Source organism: Physeter macrocephalus, chromosome 5 (assembly GCF_002837175.3).
Source record: "Physeter macrocephalus isolate SW-GA chromosome 5, ASM283717v5, whole genome shotgun sequence".
NCBI classification, from domain to species: Eukaryota; Metazoa; Chordata; class Mammalia; order Artiodactyla; family Physeteridae; genus Physeter; species Physeter macrocephalus.
The window spans coordinates 85,126,390-85,145,226 of NC_041218.1; the positions used below are offsets into that span (position 1 = coordinate 85,126,390).

The following is an 18,837-nucleotide window of genomic DNA, read 5'->3' on the forward strand; positions in this document are numbered from 1 at the left end:
GATGAAAGAGAAAAACCTACAACCAAGATTATTCTACCCAGCAAGGATCTCCTTCAGATTCGATGGAGAAGTGAAAAGCTTTTCAGAAAAGCAAAAGCTAAGAGAATTCAGCACCACCAAACCAGCTTTACAACAAATGCTAACGAAACTTCTCTAAGCAGGAAACACAAGAGAAGAAAAAGACCCACAAAAACAAACCCAGAACAATTAAGAAAATGGTCATAGGAACATACGTATCGATAATAACCTTGAATGTAAGTGGATTAAATGCCCCAACCAAAAGATACAGACTGGCTGAAAGGATACAAAAACATGACCTATATATATGCTGTCTACAAGAGACCCACTTCAGACCTAGGGACATATACAGACTGAAAGTGAAGGGATGGAAAAAGATATTCCATGAAAATGGGAATCAAAAGAAAGCTGGAGTAGCAATACTCATATCAGATAAAATAGGCTGTAAAATAAAGACTGTTACAAGAGATAAGGAGGGACACTACATAATGATCACAGGATCAATCCAAGAAGATATAACAATTATAAATGTTTATGCACCCAACATAGGAGCACCTCAATACTTAAGGCAAATGCTTAAAAACCATGAAAGGAGAAATCAACAGTAACACAATAATAGTAAGGGACTTTAACACCTCGCTTACACCAATGGACACATCATCCACACAGAAAATAAATAAGGAAATACAAGCTTTAAATGACACAATAGACCAGATAGATCTAACTGATATTTATAGAACATTCCACCCAAAAGTGGCAGAATACACTTTCTTCTCAAGTGCACATAGAACATTGTCCAGGATAGATCACATCTTGGGTCACAAATCAAGACTCGGAAAATTTAAGAAAATTGAAATCATATCAAGCATCTTTTCTGACTACAATGCTATGATATTAGAAATCAATTACAGGGAAAAAAATGTAAAAAGCACAAATGCATGGAGGCTAAACAGTGCACTACTAAATAACCAAGAGATCACTGAAGAAATCAAAGAAGAAATTAAAAAATACATAGAAACAAATGCTAATGAAAACACGACAACGCAAAACCTATGGGCCACAGCAAAAGCAGTTCTCGGAGGGAAGTTTATAGCAATACAATCTCACCTCAAGAAACAAGAAAAATCTCAAAAAAACAATCTAACCTTACACTTAAAACAACTAGAGAAAGAAGAACACAGAAAACCTAAAGTCAGTAGAAGGAAAGAAATCATAAAGATCAGATCAGAAATAAATGAAATAGAAATGAAGAAAACAATAGCAAAGATCAATAAAACTAAAACCTGGTTCTTTGAGAAGATAAACAAAATTGATAAACCCTTAGCCAGACTCATCAAGAAAAAAATGGAGAGGACACAAATCAATAAAAATAGAAGTGAAAAAGGAAAAATCACAACTGACACTGCAGAAATACAAAGGATTATAGAGACTACTACAAACAACTATATGCCAATAAAACAGACAACCACAAAGAATTGGACAAATTCTTGGAAAGGTACAATTTTTCAAGACTGAACCAGGAAGAATAAGAAAATATAAACAGAACTATCACAAGTAATGAAATTGAAACCGTAATTAAAAATCTTCCAACAAACAAAAGTCCAGGACCAGATGGCTTCACAGGAGAATTCTATCAAACATTTAGAGAAGAACTAACACCTATCCTTCTCAAACTCTTCCAAAAAATTGCAGAGGGAGAAACACTCCCAAATTCATTCTACGAAGCCACCATCACCCTGATACAAAACCAGAAAAAGATATCACAAAAAAAGAAAATTATAGACCAATATCACTGATGAACATAGATGCAAAAATCCTGGACAAAATACTAGCAAACAGAATCTAACAGCACATTAAACGGATCAAAAGGGAAGTTTATAGCAATACAATCTCACCTCAAGAAACAAGAAAAATCTCAAAAAAACAATCTAACCTTACACTTAAAACAACTAGAGAAAGAAGAACACAGAAAACCTAAATATGATCATCTCAATAGACAGAGAAAAAGCTTTTGACAAAATTCAACACCCATTTATGATAAAAACTCTCCAGAAAATGGGCATAGAGGGAACCTACCTCAACATAATAAAGGCCATATATGACAAACCCACAGCAAGCATCATACTCAATGGTGAAAAACTGAAAGCATTTCCACTAAGATCAGGAACAAGACAAGGATGTCCAGTCTTGCCACTCTTATTCAACATAGTTTTGTTAAGTCCCAGCCACAGCAATCAGAGAAGTAAAAGAAATAAAAGGAATACAAATTGGAAAAGAAGAAGTAAAACTGTCACTGTTTGCTGATGACATGATACTATACATAGAAAATCCTAAAGATGCCACCAGAAACTACTAGAACTAATCAGTGAATCTGCTAAGGTTGCAGGGTGCAAAATTAATGCACAGAAATCTCTGGCATTCTTATACACCAACAATGAAACATCAGGAAGAGAAATTAAGGAAACAATCCCATTCATCATTGCAACAAAAAGAATAAAATACCTAGGAATAAACCTGCCTAAGGAGGCAAAAGACTTGTACTCACAAAACTATAAAACACTGATGAAAGAAATCAAAATGACAAAAACAGATGGAGAAATATACCATGTTCTTGGATTGGAAGAGTCAATATTATGAAAATGACTGTAGTATCCAAAGCAATCTACAGATTCAGTGCAATCCCTATCAAACTACCAATGGCATTCTTCACAGAATTAGAACAAAAAATTTTACAATTTGTATGGAAACAGAAAAGACCCTGAATAGCCAAAGCAATCTTGAGAAAGGAAAAGGGAGTTGGAGGAATCAGACTCTCCGACTTCAAACTATATCACAAAGCTACAGTAATCAAGACAGTATGGTACTGGCACAAAAACAGAAATATAGATCAATGGTACAGGATAGAATACCCAAGAACATACAATGGAGAAAAGACAACCTCTTTAATAAGTAGTGTTGAGAAAACTGGACAGCTACGTGTAAAAGAATGAAATTAGAATACTCCCAAACACCATACACAATAGTAAACTCAAAATGGATTAAAGACTTAAATATAAGACCAGATACTATAAAACTCTTAGAGGAAAACATAGGAAAAACACTCTTTGACATAAACCACAGCAAGATCTTTTTTGACCCACCTCCTAGAGTAACAGAAATAAAAACAAAAATAAACAAATGGGACTTAATTAAACTTAAAAGCTTTGGCACAGCAAAGAAAACTGTAAACGAGATTGAAAGACAACCTTCAGAATGGGATGAAATATTTGCAAATGAAACAACAGACAAAGGATTAATCTCCAAAATATACAAACAGCTCATGGAGCTCAATATCAAAAAAACAAACAACCTAGTCAAAAAATGGGCAGAAGACCTAAATAGACGTTTCTCCAAAGGAAATATATAGATTGCCAACAAACACATGAAAGGATGCTCAACATCACTAATCATTAGAGAAACGCAAATCAAAACTACAATGAGGTATCACCTCACACTGGTCAGAATGGCCATCATCAAAAAATCTACAGGGCTTCCCTGGTGGCGCAGTAGTTGAGAACCTGCCTGCCATGGTGGGAATGTAAATTCATACAGCCACTATGGAGAACAGTATGGATGTTCCTTAAAATACTAAAAATAGAATTGCCAAATGACCCAGCAATCCCGCTACTGGGCATATAACCCGAGAAAACCATAATTTAAAAAGAGACATGTACCACAGTGTTCATTGCAGCACTATTTACAATAGCCAGATTCAAAAAGAGTCATGTACCACAATGTTCATTGCAGCTCTATTTACAATAGCCAGGACATGGAAGCAACCTAAGTGTCCATCCACAGATGAATGGATAAAGAAGATGTGGCACATATATACAATGGAATATTACTCAGCCATAAAAAGAAACGAAATTGAATTATTTGTAGTGAGGTGGATGGACCTAGAGTCTGTCATATAGAGTGAAGCAAGTCAGAAAGAGAAAAACAAATACCGTATGTTAACGTATATATATGGAATCTAAAAAAAAAAATGGTACTGATGAACCTAGTTTCAGGTCAGGAATAAAGAGGTAGACATAGAAAATGGACTTAAGGACTTGGGGTCGGAGGGCAAAGCTGGGGCAACGTGAGGGTAGCATCAACATATATACACTACCGAATATGAAATAGTTGGCTGATGGGAAGCAGCAGCATAGCACAAGGCGATCGGCTCAGTGTTTTGCAATGACCTAGAGGGGTGGGATAGGGAAGAGGGGAGGGAGGCTCAAGAGGAAGGGGATATGGGGACATGTATATGCATATGGGTGATTCGCTTTGTTGTGCAACAGAAACTAGCACAGTATTGTGAAGCAGTTATACTCCAATAAAGATCTATTTTTTTAAAAGTATAAAGAATTCATACCACTCAATAGCAAAAATACAAATAATTTGATTAAAAATGGTCAGAAGATCTGAATAGACATTTTCCAAGGAGACATACAGATAAACAAGGGGCACGTGAAAAGATGCTCAGCATCACAAATCATTAGAGAAATGCAAATCAAAAACCACAGTGAGGTATCACCTCATACCTGTTAGAATGGCTATTATCAAAAAGTCAAAAAATAACGAGTGTTACCATGGATGTGGAAGAAAGGGAACCCTTGTGAACTGTTGATGTGAATGTAAATTGGTGCACCCACTATGGCAAAGTGTATAGGTTCCCCCAAAAATTAAAAATAGAACTACCGTGCAATCCAGCAATTCCACTTGTGGGTACTTATCCAAAGAAAACAAAAACACTAATTCAAAAAGATATATGCTCCCACATGCTTATTGCAACATTATTTTCAATAGCAAACACATGAAAACAACCCAAGTGTCCATCAGTGGATGAATGAATAAAGAAGATATGGTAGATAGATAGATGATAGATACATACATACATACACACACACACAATGGAATACTCTTCAGCCATAAAAAATGATGGAATCTTGCCATTTGTGACAACATGGTTGGACCTTAAGGGCGTTATGCTAAGGAAAATAAGTCAGACGGAGAAAGACAAATACTGTATGATCTCACTTTTATGTGGAATTTTAAAAACAACAACAAAAGCAAGCTCATAGATACAGAGAACAGATTTGTGGTTGCCAGAGGTAGGGGTGGTGGTGGTGGGAAAAACGGGCAAAAGGGGGTGAGAAGGTACAGACTTCCAGTTACAAAATAATTAAGTCATGGGTATGTAAGGTAAAGCATGGTGACTGCTTAATAATACTGTAGCGCATATTTGAAAGTTGCTAGGAGAGTAGATCTTAAAAGTCCTCATCACAGGAAAAAAAAAAACTTTCGTAATTGACTACGTAAGGTGACAGATGTTAACTAGACTTACTGTGGTGATCATTTTGCAATATATATAAATATGAAACTGTACACCTGAAACTAATATAATGTTATATGTCAATTATACCACAGTTTTTTAAGTACAGATAGGAAAAAAAACATGTATCATGGGCTGAAAAAGAAACTTAACGATTTAAAGAGCTATCTTGATACCTCTAGCAGTGTCTTAATTCTATCACAGAGATCAAAAAAAAGTACTGTGTATATATATATATATATATATCCATTCTAATAGGTGTGAGGTGATATCTCATTGTGGTTTTGACTAATGTGTATTTGTGTGTGTGTGTGTGTGTGTGTACATATACACACACATATATAAGGTATTCCTTGGCCTACGCTTACCTGTCTTTGGCTAGCATACTGGGAGTTTCATTAAAACTATCTATACTACTTAAATTCTCCAAATCATTCCCAAACTTTTTGTTTTGTTTTGTTTTGTTTTGTTTTTTGTTTTTTTGCCGTACGCGGGCTTCTCACTGTTGTGGTCTCTCCCGTTGCGGAGCACAGGCTCCGGACGCGCAGGCTCAGCGGCCATGGCTCACGGGCCCAGCCGCTCCGCTGCATGTGGGATCTTCCCGGACCGGGGCACGAACCCGTGTTCCCTGCATCGGCAGGCGGACTCTCAACCACTGCGCCACCAGGGAAGCCCCCCAAACTTTTTTAAGCATACAGTTATAGTGAATGCAAAACATTTTTGCTGCATGAATTATTTCCTAAATTCCCATATGTGACATTTGTTCTTTAGAGATTAAATAGTAATAATGAAAATGATCATTTGGAGTATTTTTCATTTTCTTTAATAGTGTTAATTTACCTGGTTTTACTTCGATTGCACTATCTAACTGGAACACAAGGATCATGTAGTGGAGTTCATAGGAATGAAAAACAAAAACATGTCCTTTGTATGGAAACAAAGAAATACAGTTACACTTGGAAATCAATGGAGGTTATGTTTTGACATAATAGAGTTGTTAAGTATCATTGGCTCGGTAGTTTCTCTTTTTTAAAAAAAGTTTTTTCATAGTAAACAACATAAGCATTTTTCCTCTTCACCCTCAACTACCTTTATTTGTGCATCTGTATCAAATATTACAATTTAATCTCAAATGTTATTTTGGATTCAGACATGAAGTTGGAAACTTTAAGACAAGATAATCAGTTCACCCTTAAAGTAAATACCTGCTTTTTACACAAGAAGTAGATGATTTCATTGTTTATCCAAAAGAATAGACTATAATGGTGGAAACATTGGCAACTTGAGCCAAATCCCCAATCCTACATGCAATATAATATGACTGTCTACCCTCATACTTTCACAATGCTATACAAATGCCTGAAAGGGAATCTACACATATAAAAAGCTCAGATGGCTGCCTTGTTGTTTTCATCATTCAAGCCAAGCCATAACAATGGTATTTGAATGGTATTTGAATGTCTGGAAGCTATGTGATACTGCAAGTTCAGATCACCCAGCTTGGAGGTTCCTGTACTTGAGTAAACCGTAACATAGTCCTGATCACAGGACAATAAATTTAACCATTGTGAGTATTATTGCTTGTCTAGATGGCTGAAAATGACCAGTTCAGCCATAAGAACTGTCATATGGCTCTCATATAATATACCCTCACAAGTTAGCTGGTAGTAAATAATGCTGTGACTTCAAAATATAGCAAATACAATGCAGTAAAAACCTGACATAGAATCTATTCTAAAGTACAGTATTAATCGTAATTTCTGAGACAAGAGTGACTTCCACTAGTTTGTGTGTGTGTGATTGTAAAGAAATATACAATTGAATAAGCATCATGTGGCTTTTTGGGAGAAACAATACTTAAATGACACAAAAATTGTACTCATATTTTCATAAATAGATGTATATAATCCCTTGATTATTTAAACTATTAACTATTTGCTGTAACCTTAAAATAATTTTTTTCATTATCATTGACTTTGAGGTTCATTTTGCTTTGCAAATTTTATAATCCCAGTGTGATTTTTTTTTTTTTTTTTTTTTTTTTTTTTTTTTAATGGTATGCGGGCCTCCCTCTGCTGCGGCCTCTCCCGCTGCGGAGCACAGGCTCCGGACGCGCAGGCCCAGCGGCCATGGCTCACGGGCCCAGCCGCTCCGTGGCATGCGGGATCCTCCCAGACCGGGGCGCGAACCCGGTTCCCCTGCATCGGCAGGCGGACGCGCAACCACTGCGCCACCAGGGAAGCCCTCCCAGTGTGATTTTAATATTTCCCTTCTTCTTACTGAATATTTAAATTTATCATTAAGGTTAAAAATATTAAGAGAGACTTAACTAACCCAATTAAGTGATATGCTTATCCATATAATACTTTTCAGCATTGATAATAAACAACTGATCTACCCCTGTACTCCCAATATTTGAAGAGCGTTCCCTTTCTTCTCTCTTATAACAATGTTCATGTCCACGATTCATTGCTAAGAGAATTTCAGTTGCTCTATCTATTTTGATTTGTTGCACTATGTAATACAATTGAAGCTAATATGTAAGTGAATCTAAGACAAGGAATTAAATAGTTTGCAAGTAACTTTTAAACTTTTATTTAAATAATGACCAACTTACAAAGGATGTAACTAAATTTTTGAAACGCTTAAGTTGGTGATATTTAACAAGTAAATGCCCTGAATGAACCTTGATTGGATCCTGAATAAACTTTAGAAAATTCATAAGGGATATTTTGGGGACAAGTAGTGAAATTTTAATATAAAATGTGTATTATATGGTATTATTAAATAAATATTTATACTTTAGTATATTAATGATATTGTTCTTATGTAGGGAAATTACTTATTCTTAGAAGACACATACATTTAAGGGTGTAAAATTATCATGTCTGCAACTTATTTTCTAAAGATTTTCATATATGTGCATTCACAGTATATACATGACATATACTTGCATATGAGAGAAAAAATAAATATGGCAAAACACGATTTATGAGTCTAGATATACCATCATTCATTGTATTCATATATGCACTTTTCTGTAGTCTTGAAATTTTTCAAAATAAAAACATGAAGGAAAATTCTTATTCTAGTAAATGAAAAATTTTGCTTAACTTTATACTAAAAATCCATGTTCTCTGTATCTCTTGTTCTGGAAACTTTTTAGTATATCTGGAAATGGTTTGAAAGCATTGACTTTTGTAAGAGAATTATACTTATTTAAGAAAAAATTATAAAGAGGAAGATGCTAGTGAGTTTATACTTTGGAGTTATCATCTTAGAAAATTTTCTATGAATGTCTCTAAAATAAAAATTTACACTACTAACTTGGAATCTAGCATTTACCCAGGAGGTACACATAATAGGAGGTTCATCTATCAGAAGTGATAGATGGGGAGAGTCTGAATTAATTCGGATTGAAAACAAGGTTAAATACCCACTATATTTGAAGCACTGAACAAAAAATGCAGATAATCAGACCACTTCTCTTTATGAAAGCTTAGGCAATCAGAAGATTGCAGAATTTAAATTGAAGTCTTTTAAATGTGGTATAATTGGCAATGTTCATTCTAAGTCACTGGTATATACTTCTGTGCTTTATAGGAGGAGCCGAAGACAAGATGTGAGACATGGAAATCCATTGACTCAATGCAGAGGATTTAATCTAAAAGGTAATTAAAAGTGGTCAAACTTGGTAAAGAGTAGCAGTGCTCAATATCATATTTCAGTAAGGGAAACCTCATAATACATTAAAGTATGTCATTTTAAAGAAAGATTCACTATAAAAATTACTGGTATTCGTATATGGTAATTAAAAATTAAATGTTATTTGTATGTATACTAAGAATTTTGTAAAACAGAAGTCCGGGAACACAGATACCTTGGGTATGTTAGTAGGTAAGTCTTTCACAAAGATAGTAATTATAGATTTTCCTAGACATTTTCTTTCTGAAGAAAAAAAATTTACTTATTTTTTTGTTTACCACTGAAGAAAAAATAACATCTTGTTTGTTTGTTTTTTACTGTGTTAAATTACATAACAAAATTTACTATTTTAACCATTTTACACTGTACAGTTCTGCGGCATTAAGTACGTTCACAGTGTTGTGCAGCCAGCACCACAACTTTTTCATCATCCCGAAGTTAAACTCCATACCCATTAAACACTAACCCCCATTCCCCCTTCCTCAGCTTCTGGCAACCACTGTTCTAATTTCTGTCTCTATGAATCTGAATACTCTAGATATCTCATATAAGTGGAATCATACAATATTTGTCCTTTTGTAAATGGCTTATTTCACTTAGCCTAATGTCTTCTTCAGGTTTCATTCATGTTGTAACATGTGTCAGAATATTTTTTTTTCCTGTTTAAGGTGAAAACATAATCCATTGTATGTATAATATACTTCGCATTTTGTTTATCCACTCATCCATCAATGAACACTCGCACTGCTTCCAGATGTTGGCTATTATGAATTATCCTGCTCTGAACATGGGTGTACTTTAGTGCCTTGGTTTTACAGTTTACAACCATTCCATTTACTTCTGGCAGTCCTGCCTTGTATCTTACAATTAATCTAATTCCTTTCTTCCCATCCTGACATGGAGATATTATGTTATTATACTTTGCCCACTGACCCCCTCCCTCCACCTCCACCCCACCAACAGAGGGACCTTCCTCCAGGCTCACCAAGGTGCTACAGAGGTACTGTTGTTAACTGTTAACACTGAGATTCCTGTTGCTAATCTTTTTGAGTCTGGGCATTTTTGTTTTTATTTAAAGAATGAAATTCTTGTCACTAACTACGCTAACTACAAGAAGAAAACTGAGACACATTTTTGCTTAATTGTTCCATACATCTAACTGAGGGATAAAGCCAGGTTACTGTTTCTCTGTTTGCTGAGTATTTTATAAATCTGAGTGTCAGTCATAGTGGTAAGAGTATTTGCAGCGGAGGTAATGATGAACAAACACCGATGTTGATTTTGTGTCAAAACCTGAGCTAAGTGATTTTTATGGATTATTTCAGTGCTCAAGAAATTATTCTTTTTTTTTTTTTTTTTTTTTTTTTTGTGGTATTCGGGCCTCTCACTGTTGTGGCCTCTCCCGTTGCGGAGCACAGCCTCCACGGCCATGGCTCACGGGCCCAGCCGCTCCGCGGCATGTGGGATCTTCCCGGACCGGGGCACGAACCCGTGTCCCCTGCATCGGCAGGCGGATTCTCAACCGCTGCGCCACCAGGGAAGCCCAAGAAATTATTCTTAAGTAAGGTCTATTCTTATTCCCACTTTATGAATGAGGATCCTGCCCATGTCTAAGCTACCACATGATTATACTAAATACTCTTCCTAATTTAAGAATTTCAGTAAAGAATGTCTGAAAATGTCTGTTTTAGAACCAAGTAAAACTGAAGCACAGAGATATTAAATAACTTCTCTAAGTTTACACAGCCAGTAGTGATGAAGACAAGATTTTACCTCGGGTAAAATCTGATTTCAAAGATCGTTTTCTCAACCATTACATCCCACTGTGGCCACACCTTGCTTTCTGCCTTTTCCCAATGTTTCCGAATTTAATCTATACCACACTGAGTATGGAGTTTAGGGATGGGATGAAGTTGGCTTCAGTATTGCCTGGCACTTACTAATTCTTTAACTAGGATATGTTTCCTCATAACTCACAGCCTCAATTTGTTCAGCTATGAAAAGCTGAGAAAATTTAATTCACAACGATGTTATAATAATTAAATGTTCAAGATGATATTAAGTGCATTCCTTCGTATAAAGTAATTCTTGAATAAACATTGATTCCCTTATATCTTTCTCTCCTTCCCTTTAGGTTAAACAAACCAGGCAAACAATGTATAATAGTCTGCTTGCTAAGTGATTAAGACTGCCTTTGGGGTTTGCCATAGTTGCTCACAATTTTATAGAGAAACAAGCATTCATATAATAGAATATGTTCCAAATTCCATTGTCATCCTCTCTCCTTTTATTTTTGCTCTTCAGCATATAGAAATGCAGCTGAGATTGTTCAGTATGGAGTGAAAAATAACACCACTTTCCTTGAGTGTGCCCCCAAGTCTCCACAGGCATCTATCAAGTGGTTGTTACAGAAAGACGAGGACAGGAGGAAAGAGGTGAGTAACTCAGCAGAGCAGCAATCAGTCAGGGCTTTGGAAAGAGCATTAAATCACCATCCCTCAGAGAGGTTCAGCTCAAATGAAAAAGGAAAGACATATGAACATCCTTTAATGTCTCTGGGATGACAAGTGCCACTTTCTTTAAAATCCTTTGTCCATAGAGTTGACGGATTAATTAGAAATCCTCTCTTCCTGCTCACCTCGATAACACAGTGATTAAAACAAGAGCAGATGGGGGTATTGATGTGAGGAAGCATTTGTAAAAGAAACAAGATGTGTGCAAATCCAGAAGCTAAGTTCTCATACAACAGCACCTTTGTGTGATTCATAAGATAAAAGGGGCTTTTAAAAAAGTTCAATTTTCCTCAGCATAAATGGTAAAGAGCATTTTTCTGCTCTGTGGTAATCTGTTTCCATTGCTTTATTATTCATAATTCCTGGGTTTTTTTTTAACATCTTTATTGGGGTATAATTGCTTTACAATGGTGTGTTACTTTCTGCTTTACAACAAAGTGAATCAGTTATACATATACACATGTTCCCATATCTCTTCCCTCTTGTGTCTCCCTCCCTCCCACCCTCCCTATCCCACCCCTCTAGGTGGTCACAAAGCACCGAGCTGATCTCCCTGTGCCATGCGGCTGCTTCCCACTAGCTATCCACCCTACGTTTGGTAGTGTATATATGTCCATGCCACTCTCTCGCTTCGTCTCAGCTTACCCTTCCCCCTCCCCATGTCCTCAAGTCCATTCTCTAGTAGGTCTGTGTTTTACTTCTGTCCTACCCCTAGTCTCTTCATGACATTTTTTTTTTCTTAGATTCCATATATATGTGTTAGCATACGGTATTTGTTTTTCTCCTTCTGACTTACTTCACTCCTGGGGTTTTGTTAGGTAATATGCGGAATCATTGTGTATGGGACCATTGCCTTTATTTACTGATATGTAAAAAAAACCTTGATTTTCAAATAAAAGGACACTAGAATTAACCTTTCACTGATTGTAAAGAGCTGCTTTGAAAGGAAAACATTGTAAAACAGCATAGAGTGAAATATTATAAATAATGAATTCCATAATATTGATGTCACATTGTCCTGACAAATGAGAGGATAAGAAGAAAAATATATATGTATATGTAAACCGTTAAAGTAGCCTAGACTGCAATGGTACTAACAGTGTATCATAAAGTCTGATGCAGCAAAGAGAAAATAGAGCCTTCTGCATTTGTGTGTGTTCTATTGTAGGCAGTTTCCATACTACATATTAGATTAATGAGGGCTATGTAGAATGGATACAATCCCAAGCTGTAGAACACAGGCATTGCATCAAAATTACTGAAACAGATGTTGGCTCTTTATGAGAAAATACTTCCCAATTCTCAGACCTGCCTATCCAAAGATGTTATGAGTTGTTTAGGAAATTTTGTGTCCCCTGTCACTGTAATATTAAACCATAGGCTGATGACCACTTGCATAAGATGAGCTCCATGGACTTCAGGGCCCCTTCTTGCCCCAGATTTCCATGATATTAAATTTTTTTTTTTTAGTTTTTTCATTAATAAAAAATTATTGTTTGAGACCTATTTTCTTTGCTATCAAATTAGTCTTGAATTGTCTGCAGTCTAATTAATTTTAAATTATTTTGAATGGATGTGGAGCATAAGAATAATTGCCTTGCAGAGTAATCTGGGGTAAAATTCATAATGTACTATGATGGTTATCATACAGAAGTGGAATTCTTAGGCTAGAACATGACATGTGGACATGAACCATCCTTCCAGAGAAAGTCTGTATGTGCGTATGTGAATTGGAAATCCAAAACTCAAACGGGGGCTTACCTAACATAGATAAAATGCTTTTCTTTTATTCAGTAGCAAGTTCAGTGGAATAATATATAATGAGTGAATGTAATTTATATTATGTAAAATTGAAATAAATGAATATATACAGTCTTGAATACATGTCACAGGAATTATCAAATGAAATTTAAAAGGGAATGGATCATGAATTTTATCACTTTTATGATATTTCTAATGTTCTATTTCAGAAGGTTCAAGAATGTGGTGACTAAAATATGACTATCTTGATTTTTCTTCCAATCTCAAAAAACAGAAGAATGCCATAATTTAAGACTATGAAAAAATTAGCTCTAATGTAATTACGAAAATCTGTTCTGTCCACAATTCAAGCAGATCACAATTCCACTCAGTCTCACTTTAGTTGAATAAACTATTAGTATTTAATTAAATTTATCTTAATTCTTCCTTAGTAGTTTAGGCAAACATATACATATTTCTCATATTAATGGTGTGTAAATATTGAACTTTTATTTTGAAAAGACAAATGGTAAAAAAAAGCTTGCAGAGAAAAATGCAAATAGTTCATATTGAATAGCATAAGTGAAAACTAAAAGCCCTCCTCTTCTCCACTTCAATACTTATTCCCACTTCTCAGAGTATAAGGCTGCTAAGAATTATATATTCCTCCAAATAGTCTCCATAATCTTCCTATTTTCCTCTCTCTCTTTCTCTGTCTCTCTGATACATACACACAGACACAGACACAGACACAGACACACACACACACACACACACTTCATATCAGTACATGTGGAGCTACCTTATTTTTCTTGGCTGCATAGTATTCCACTGTATGAACATACCTTAAGTTTTCTAAAGCTATCTACTGGTTACATTATTTCTTGTTTTTCGTCTTATCAAAAACATCATGTAAATGAATATCTGCATACTTGTAAGAGTATATCTTCTATATAAATTCCTAGAAATAAAATGTCTGCACTGAATATTATATACATGCTAATAGATATTATCAAATTGGCCTCCAAAATTTTCCCCAATTTCACACAAATGGAAAAGGCTTTCTTTTCTTTTATTTCTGAATGCATTTCTACATTATTTAAAACTATTTTCAAGGCACATTTAAACTTAAAAAATTAAATGAACATAAAAAAATTTGCTTTATATATTTCTGTCCTTACTTTTTCCTAATCTCTCTTTTCTAGTTCTGTTCTATTTTTTGTATTTCAATACTATATTTTGCCGTCCCTTATTTTTCTTTGGGTCAAATTTCTTTCTTCCCTCAATGAAAGAGCATTCCTGAGTATACATGTGAAGGAACTACTTACCACTTAGGTTTTTATGTGTTCATTGACAATACTATAGCGGGAACTGTAAGGAAATGGATTTCAGCATTTAGTTTATATCTAGAAAATGATATTTTTTCCAGTATAAGCCTGTAAAGTAATTAAATATTCACCTCATAGCTTCTTATTACTTTTCCTTGGAAAGTAAAACCACTTGGAGTACTTACAAGATAATGAGTTCCAGCTTATTTTTAGTCATTCTTTGTGTTAGATAATAGGAAAAAACCCTTGATAATGTTCAAAATGCTGCCTCTGCTTATAAAATTTTTAGTTAAGGGAATATTCATTTATCCATTGAAAAAAAGGTAAAATTCAACCCTTTAATTGTGGCTTCATGTTTTTTCTCAGTGAGTATTTTTGTTACAATAAAAGGCAAGAACTACAGGATAAAATAGACATTTTAAACTATCTGTGAATTTCATTTATATATGTTGACTGTGATTTACATTCCAGAAACATCCAAAACTCTGGCTTATATGTGGAGAAACTACTTCTATCCAAAGGGGAATGCACTTTAAGCTATTTTGGGCAATATGAGTGATAACTTCACCCTCTCTTTAATAGATTCAGTACCGCTGAGACTAGATTTCCTGAGCAAAAAAAAAGGCAATGGAACTTACCAAAAATCTGTGTCCACTAAGAAGGAAGTTAACACTCTGTATTGTTGGTCATATCTTTTTAGAAGATATATAGAGTTGGGTATTCAGAACTTTGATATCTCTCTTTTAGGTCAAGCTGAATGAGCGAATCATAGCCACTTCACAAGGACTCCTGATCCGCTCTGTTCAGGATTCTGATCAAGGACTGTATCACTGCATCGCAACAGAAAACAGCTTCAAGCAGACCATAGCCAAGATCAACTTTAAAGTTTTAGATTCCGAAATGGTGGCTGTTGTTACAGACAAATGGTCTCCGTGGACTTGGGCCAGCTCTGTGAGGGCTTTACCCTTCCACCCGAAGGACATCATGGGGGCGTTCAGCCACTCAGAAATGCAGATGATTAATCAGTACTGTAAAGATACTCGGCAGCAACATCAACAGGGAGAAGAATCCCAGAAGACGAGAGGGGACTATGGCAAGTTAAAGGCTCTCATCAATAGCCGGAAAAGTAGAAATAGGAGGAATCAGCTGCCAGAGTCATAATGTTTTCTTAAATGGGGCTTATGCTTCCATCAGTAAATGATCTGTCTTCAGTGATCAACTTCTGAGCAAAGAATCTTGTGCTTTACCCATGGGAAATTCCTGAGAAAGGTGGTTACTCACTCCTAAAGGTGAACGTTACATGAACTGAAATGAGTATGCATTTTCTTGTATGATATTGACTAGCACTAGACATGTCATGGTCCTCATGGTGCATAGAAATATTTAACTTAACCTAGATTTTATTTATATCTTTATTTACCTTTTCTTCAAAGCCAATATGGCGACTATAAAACTAGAATTCTTACATCCTTTAATTGAACTAAGGCCATAACCTGTGATCTTCCATCCTTGCTTTAAGGGTTTAGAGTTCTGTCAATCATTTGTATACAAAACCAAATGCCAAGTTCACAATTTTTACATAGTAAAATTTATATAAATGCATGTGACAGAGTAGTTGTCAAAAGAAATGTAGAATAGAAAAGAGACAAGGAAGAGGGAATCTAAAAGTTGTATAAAACACGAGCGATTTTCATAAAAAGATAACATGGAGTTTATGTGCTTCCAGTGAAATATAGTATTGGTTACTTTTAAGATTGCAAAAATTATCAGTTTTTGATATCTGTCATTGATCTCTGTTCCCTTGTTTCAGGAAGATAAAAGGACACCTAACCATTAATATCTTTAATTGGAATTATGTCAGTGAAGCATTTAAGTTTATATTGTTATGTAACCATCTTCCAAACAAAAGCACTTTCTTTTTTGGAAGTGATTTAAGTTATTCTAGACTCAGAGAATATAATCTTACACAGTTTAATTGATAAATGTGTTTATTCTAATTTTCTAGTTTGTGTGGCATTTTAAAAAATATAAGAAGAAATTTCTTTTAAAATATCAAACTTGTATATGAGGGCCAAAACCATCAAAATGGAAAAAAAAAGAAAAAAACAAGGTAGAAAATGCAATTTTATTGACAGAAGTTTATTTAAAGTGTTACTAATTTTTAACTTCAATAATTAATTTCAATGATTAACTCACTTTTTTTTTGTTTACCAACCTCAGATATACTGATTTTTAAGTCATCGATTCTTTTTTTTTTTAATACTCTTTCATGTATGCTGGAGAGACGTTCGTTTTGTGGAGAAGTGAGAAAAATTCTAATTTGAACAAAAATAGACATACTTTATTTTAAAAGAATGTTGGTACATTATGTTCACTGGTATATAAATACAAATGTGGTAAGTTTGTGACAAATAAAATAACTATCTTCTAATTGTATGTTTGGATCCTTTTATTAGAGTAATTTAATAGTGATTTTTTTTTTACTCCAAATAACAACTGGATGGGAGAAGTATGAAAATTTTCTTCATATCCTCATATTTCTTTTAAAAACACAACTTTTGCTCTTTCATTTTACTTATTTTTAAAGACATTTTCATGTTTCTAGGTGCAAACAGAACTTATATCATATACCTAATCAAAATCTAATACGAAAGTTTTATTTGTAGTTAACAAGCCATGAAGAAGGTAATCAAAGTAGATATATTACCTTCCTAAGCACTACAATATAAAGCGCCAAGAACTAAAATCATTGTCAAAATGAATGTAATCACTGATCAAAATCTAGGAATAAGATTTATTATTTAAATGGTGGTAAATTATGATATTATAAGAGGAAGCCTCAATGGGGCAAAAATAGTTAACAAACACAACATAAATAATGTTTATTCAAAAAAAAGCTATTAAATAAAAGCTATTGTTCCAAATGTATATGATTCTAAAGTAGTCTCTAAAGCAGTTTGTTTTGAAAGTAGGTCATTATTTCTACACTACATGCACAAATAGAAATGTGCATAAAGCCAAAACCATCTTCTGTATTTATGGCCAATCTATTCTATGTACAGAGTTGAAAGTAAAATTGTTTTAGACTCAGAGGATAGGGTAAACTGTACAGGTCCCCTTGCTTCATGTAAACCCAAACTGATAGACAATAGGGTGTTTAGTGTTGTAACATTATTTGTGCTATTTAATACCTTCTATTTTGAACATTATTAAATTGTATATACTTTTATTACTTTACTTTTAAAATTATGGAGCCCCTCTTGAACAAAACTGCCAAATGTAAAGAAAATTTTATTTCTTAAAATATTGTTAACGTATACTGAATGTTGGTGGTTGATTGGTTGGTTTTATTTTGTGTAGTTTGACAGTTCGATGACTTGATATGTTTTCCATTTGTACATAAAATTTCCTAGAAATGCACTTTTTTTCACAGTGTAGGTTTGTGAATAGATTTTAGCATGATGAAGCTGTCATTACAGTGAATGTTCACTCTGTGTTAGAAAATGTAGTTAACACAGTATTATTTAATTGGATATTGAAGAAATCATGTGCCTGGCAAAATAAAACATGTTGAATTCCCCAAGGATGTCTTTAATTTTCCTTTTTAATGTTGGGTTTACAATTTCTTTTTGGCATGGTAGAATCTGCTGACTCTTGTAATTGTTCTTTTTTTCCCTGTTTTATTTATTTATCCTTTTTTTGTGTGAAAGTAATGCATCTGGGTTTCAAAATTCAAGACTTCCAGAAAGATATACTTGGAAATCTCTCCTTGCACTACTATCTCTCCTTTATGCAAGTCCTACCCCAAAAGCATCCAATGTTCTCAGTTTCTGTGTGTATTTCTATATTTTATAAACAGCAAGCAAATTCATGTTTGTTTTCTCTTTAAGAGGCGTGGTACATGCATTCACATCTGTGGACAGTTATTCACACTTGTGTCCACAGTGGGAAAAAGAAAGTATAGTTTATAAATGCTTTGGCTTTGGAGCCAAATTGCTAGGATTTGAATCCAAGCCTACTGTCTTATCATGGGAAAGTTATCGAATCTCTCTCTGCCTCAGTTCTCTGCCCGAGTTCATCCCAGTAAAGAGTTAGGGCAGAACATACCATATAATAAGTATTCAATAAATGTCTTAATATTTGTTTATTTAGAAAGTGACATATTGCTAGAACAAGA

General features: G+C 34.5%; 1 protein-coding gene across 2 annotated transcripts in view; it reads left to right on the forward strand.

The window, feature by feature from the left end:
- SEMA3C (semaphorin 3C) overlaps positions 1-18,236 on the forward strand; it is a 202,530-nt gene extending 184,294 nt beyond the window's left edge. For both annotated transcript variants that reach the window (XM_024115944.3, XM_024115945.3), the window contains 3 exons: positions 8,978-9,045; positions 11,384-11,514; positions 15,408-18,236. In XM_024115944.3, coding sequence (XP_023971712.1) covers positions 8,978-9,045; positions 11,384-11,514; positions 15,408-15,821 — 613 coding nt within the window. In that variant the 3' untranslated portion in view covers positions 15,822-18,236. The remainder of the gene's footprint in view (positions 1-8,977; positions 9,046-11,383; positions 11,515-15,407) is intronic.
- Positions 18,237-18,837: the final 601 nt, after the last annotated feature.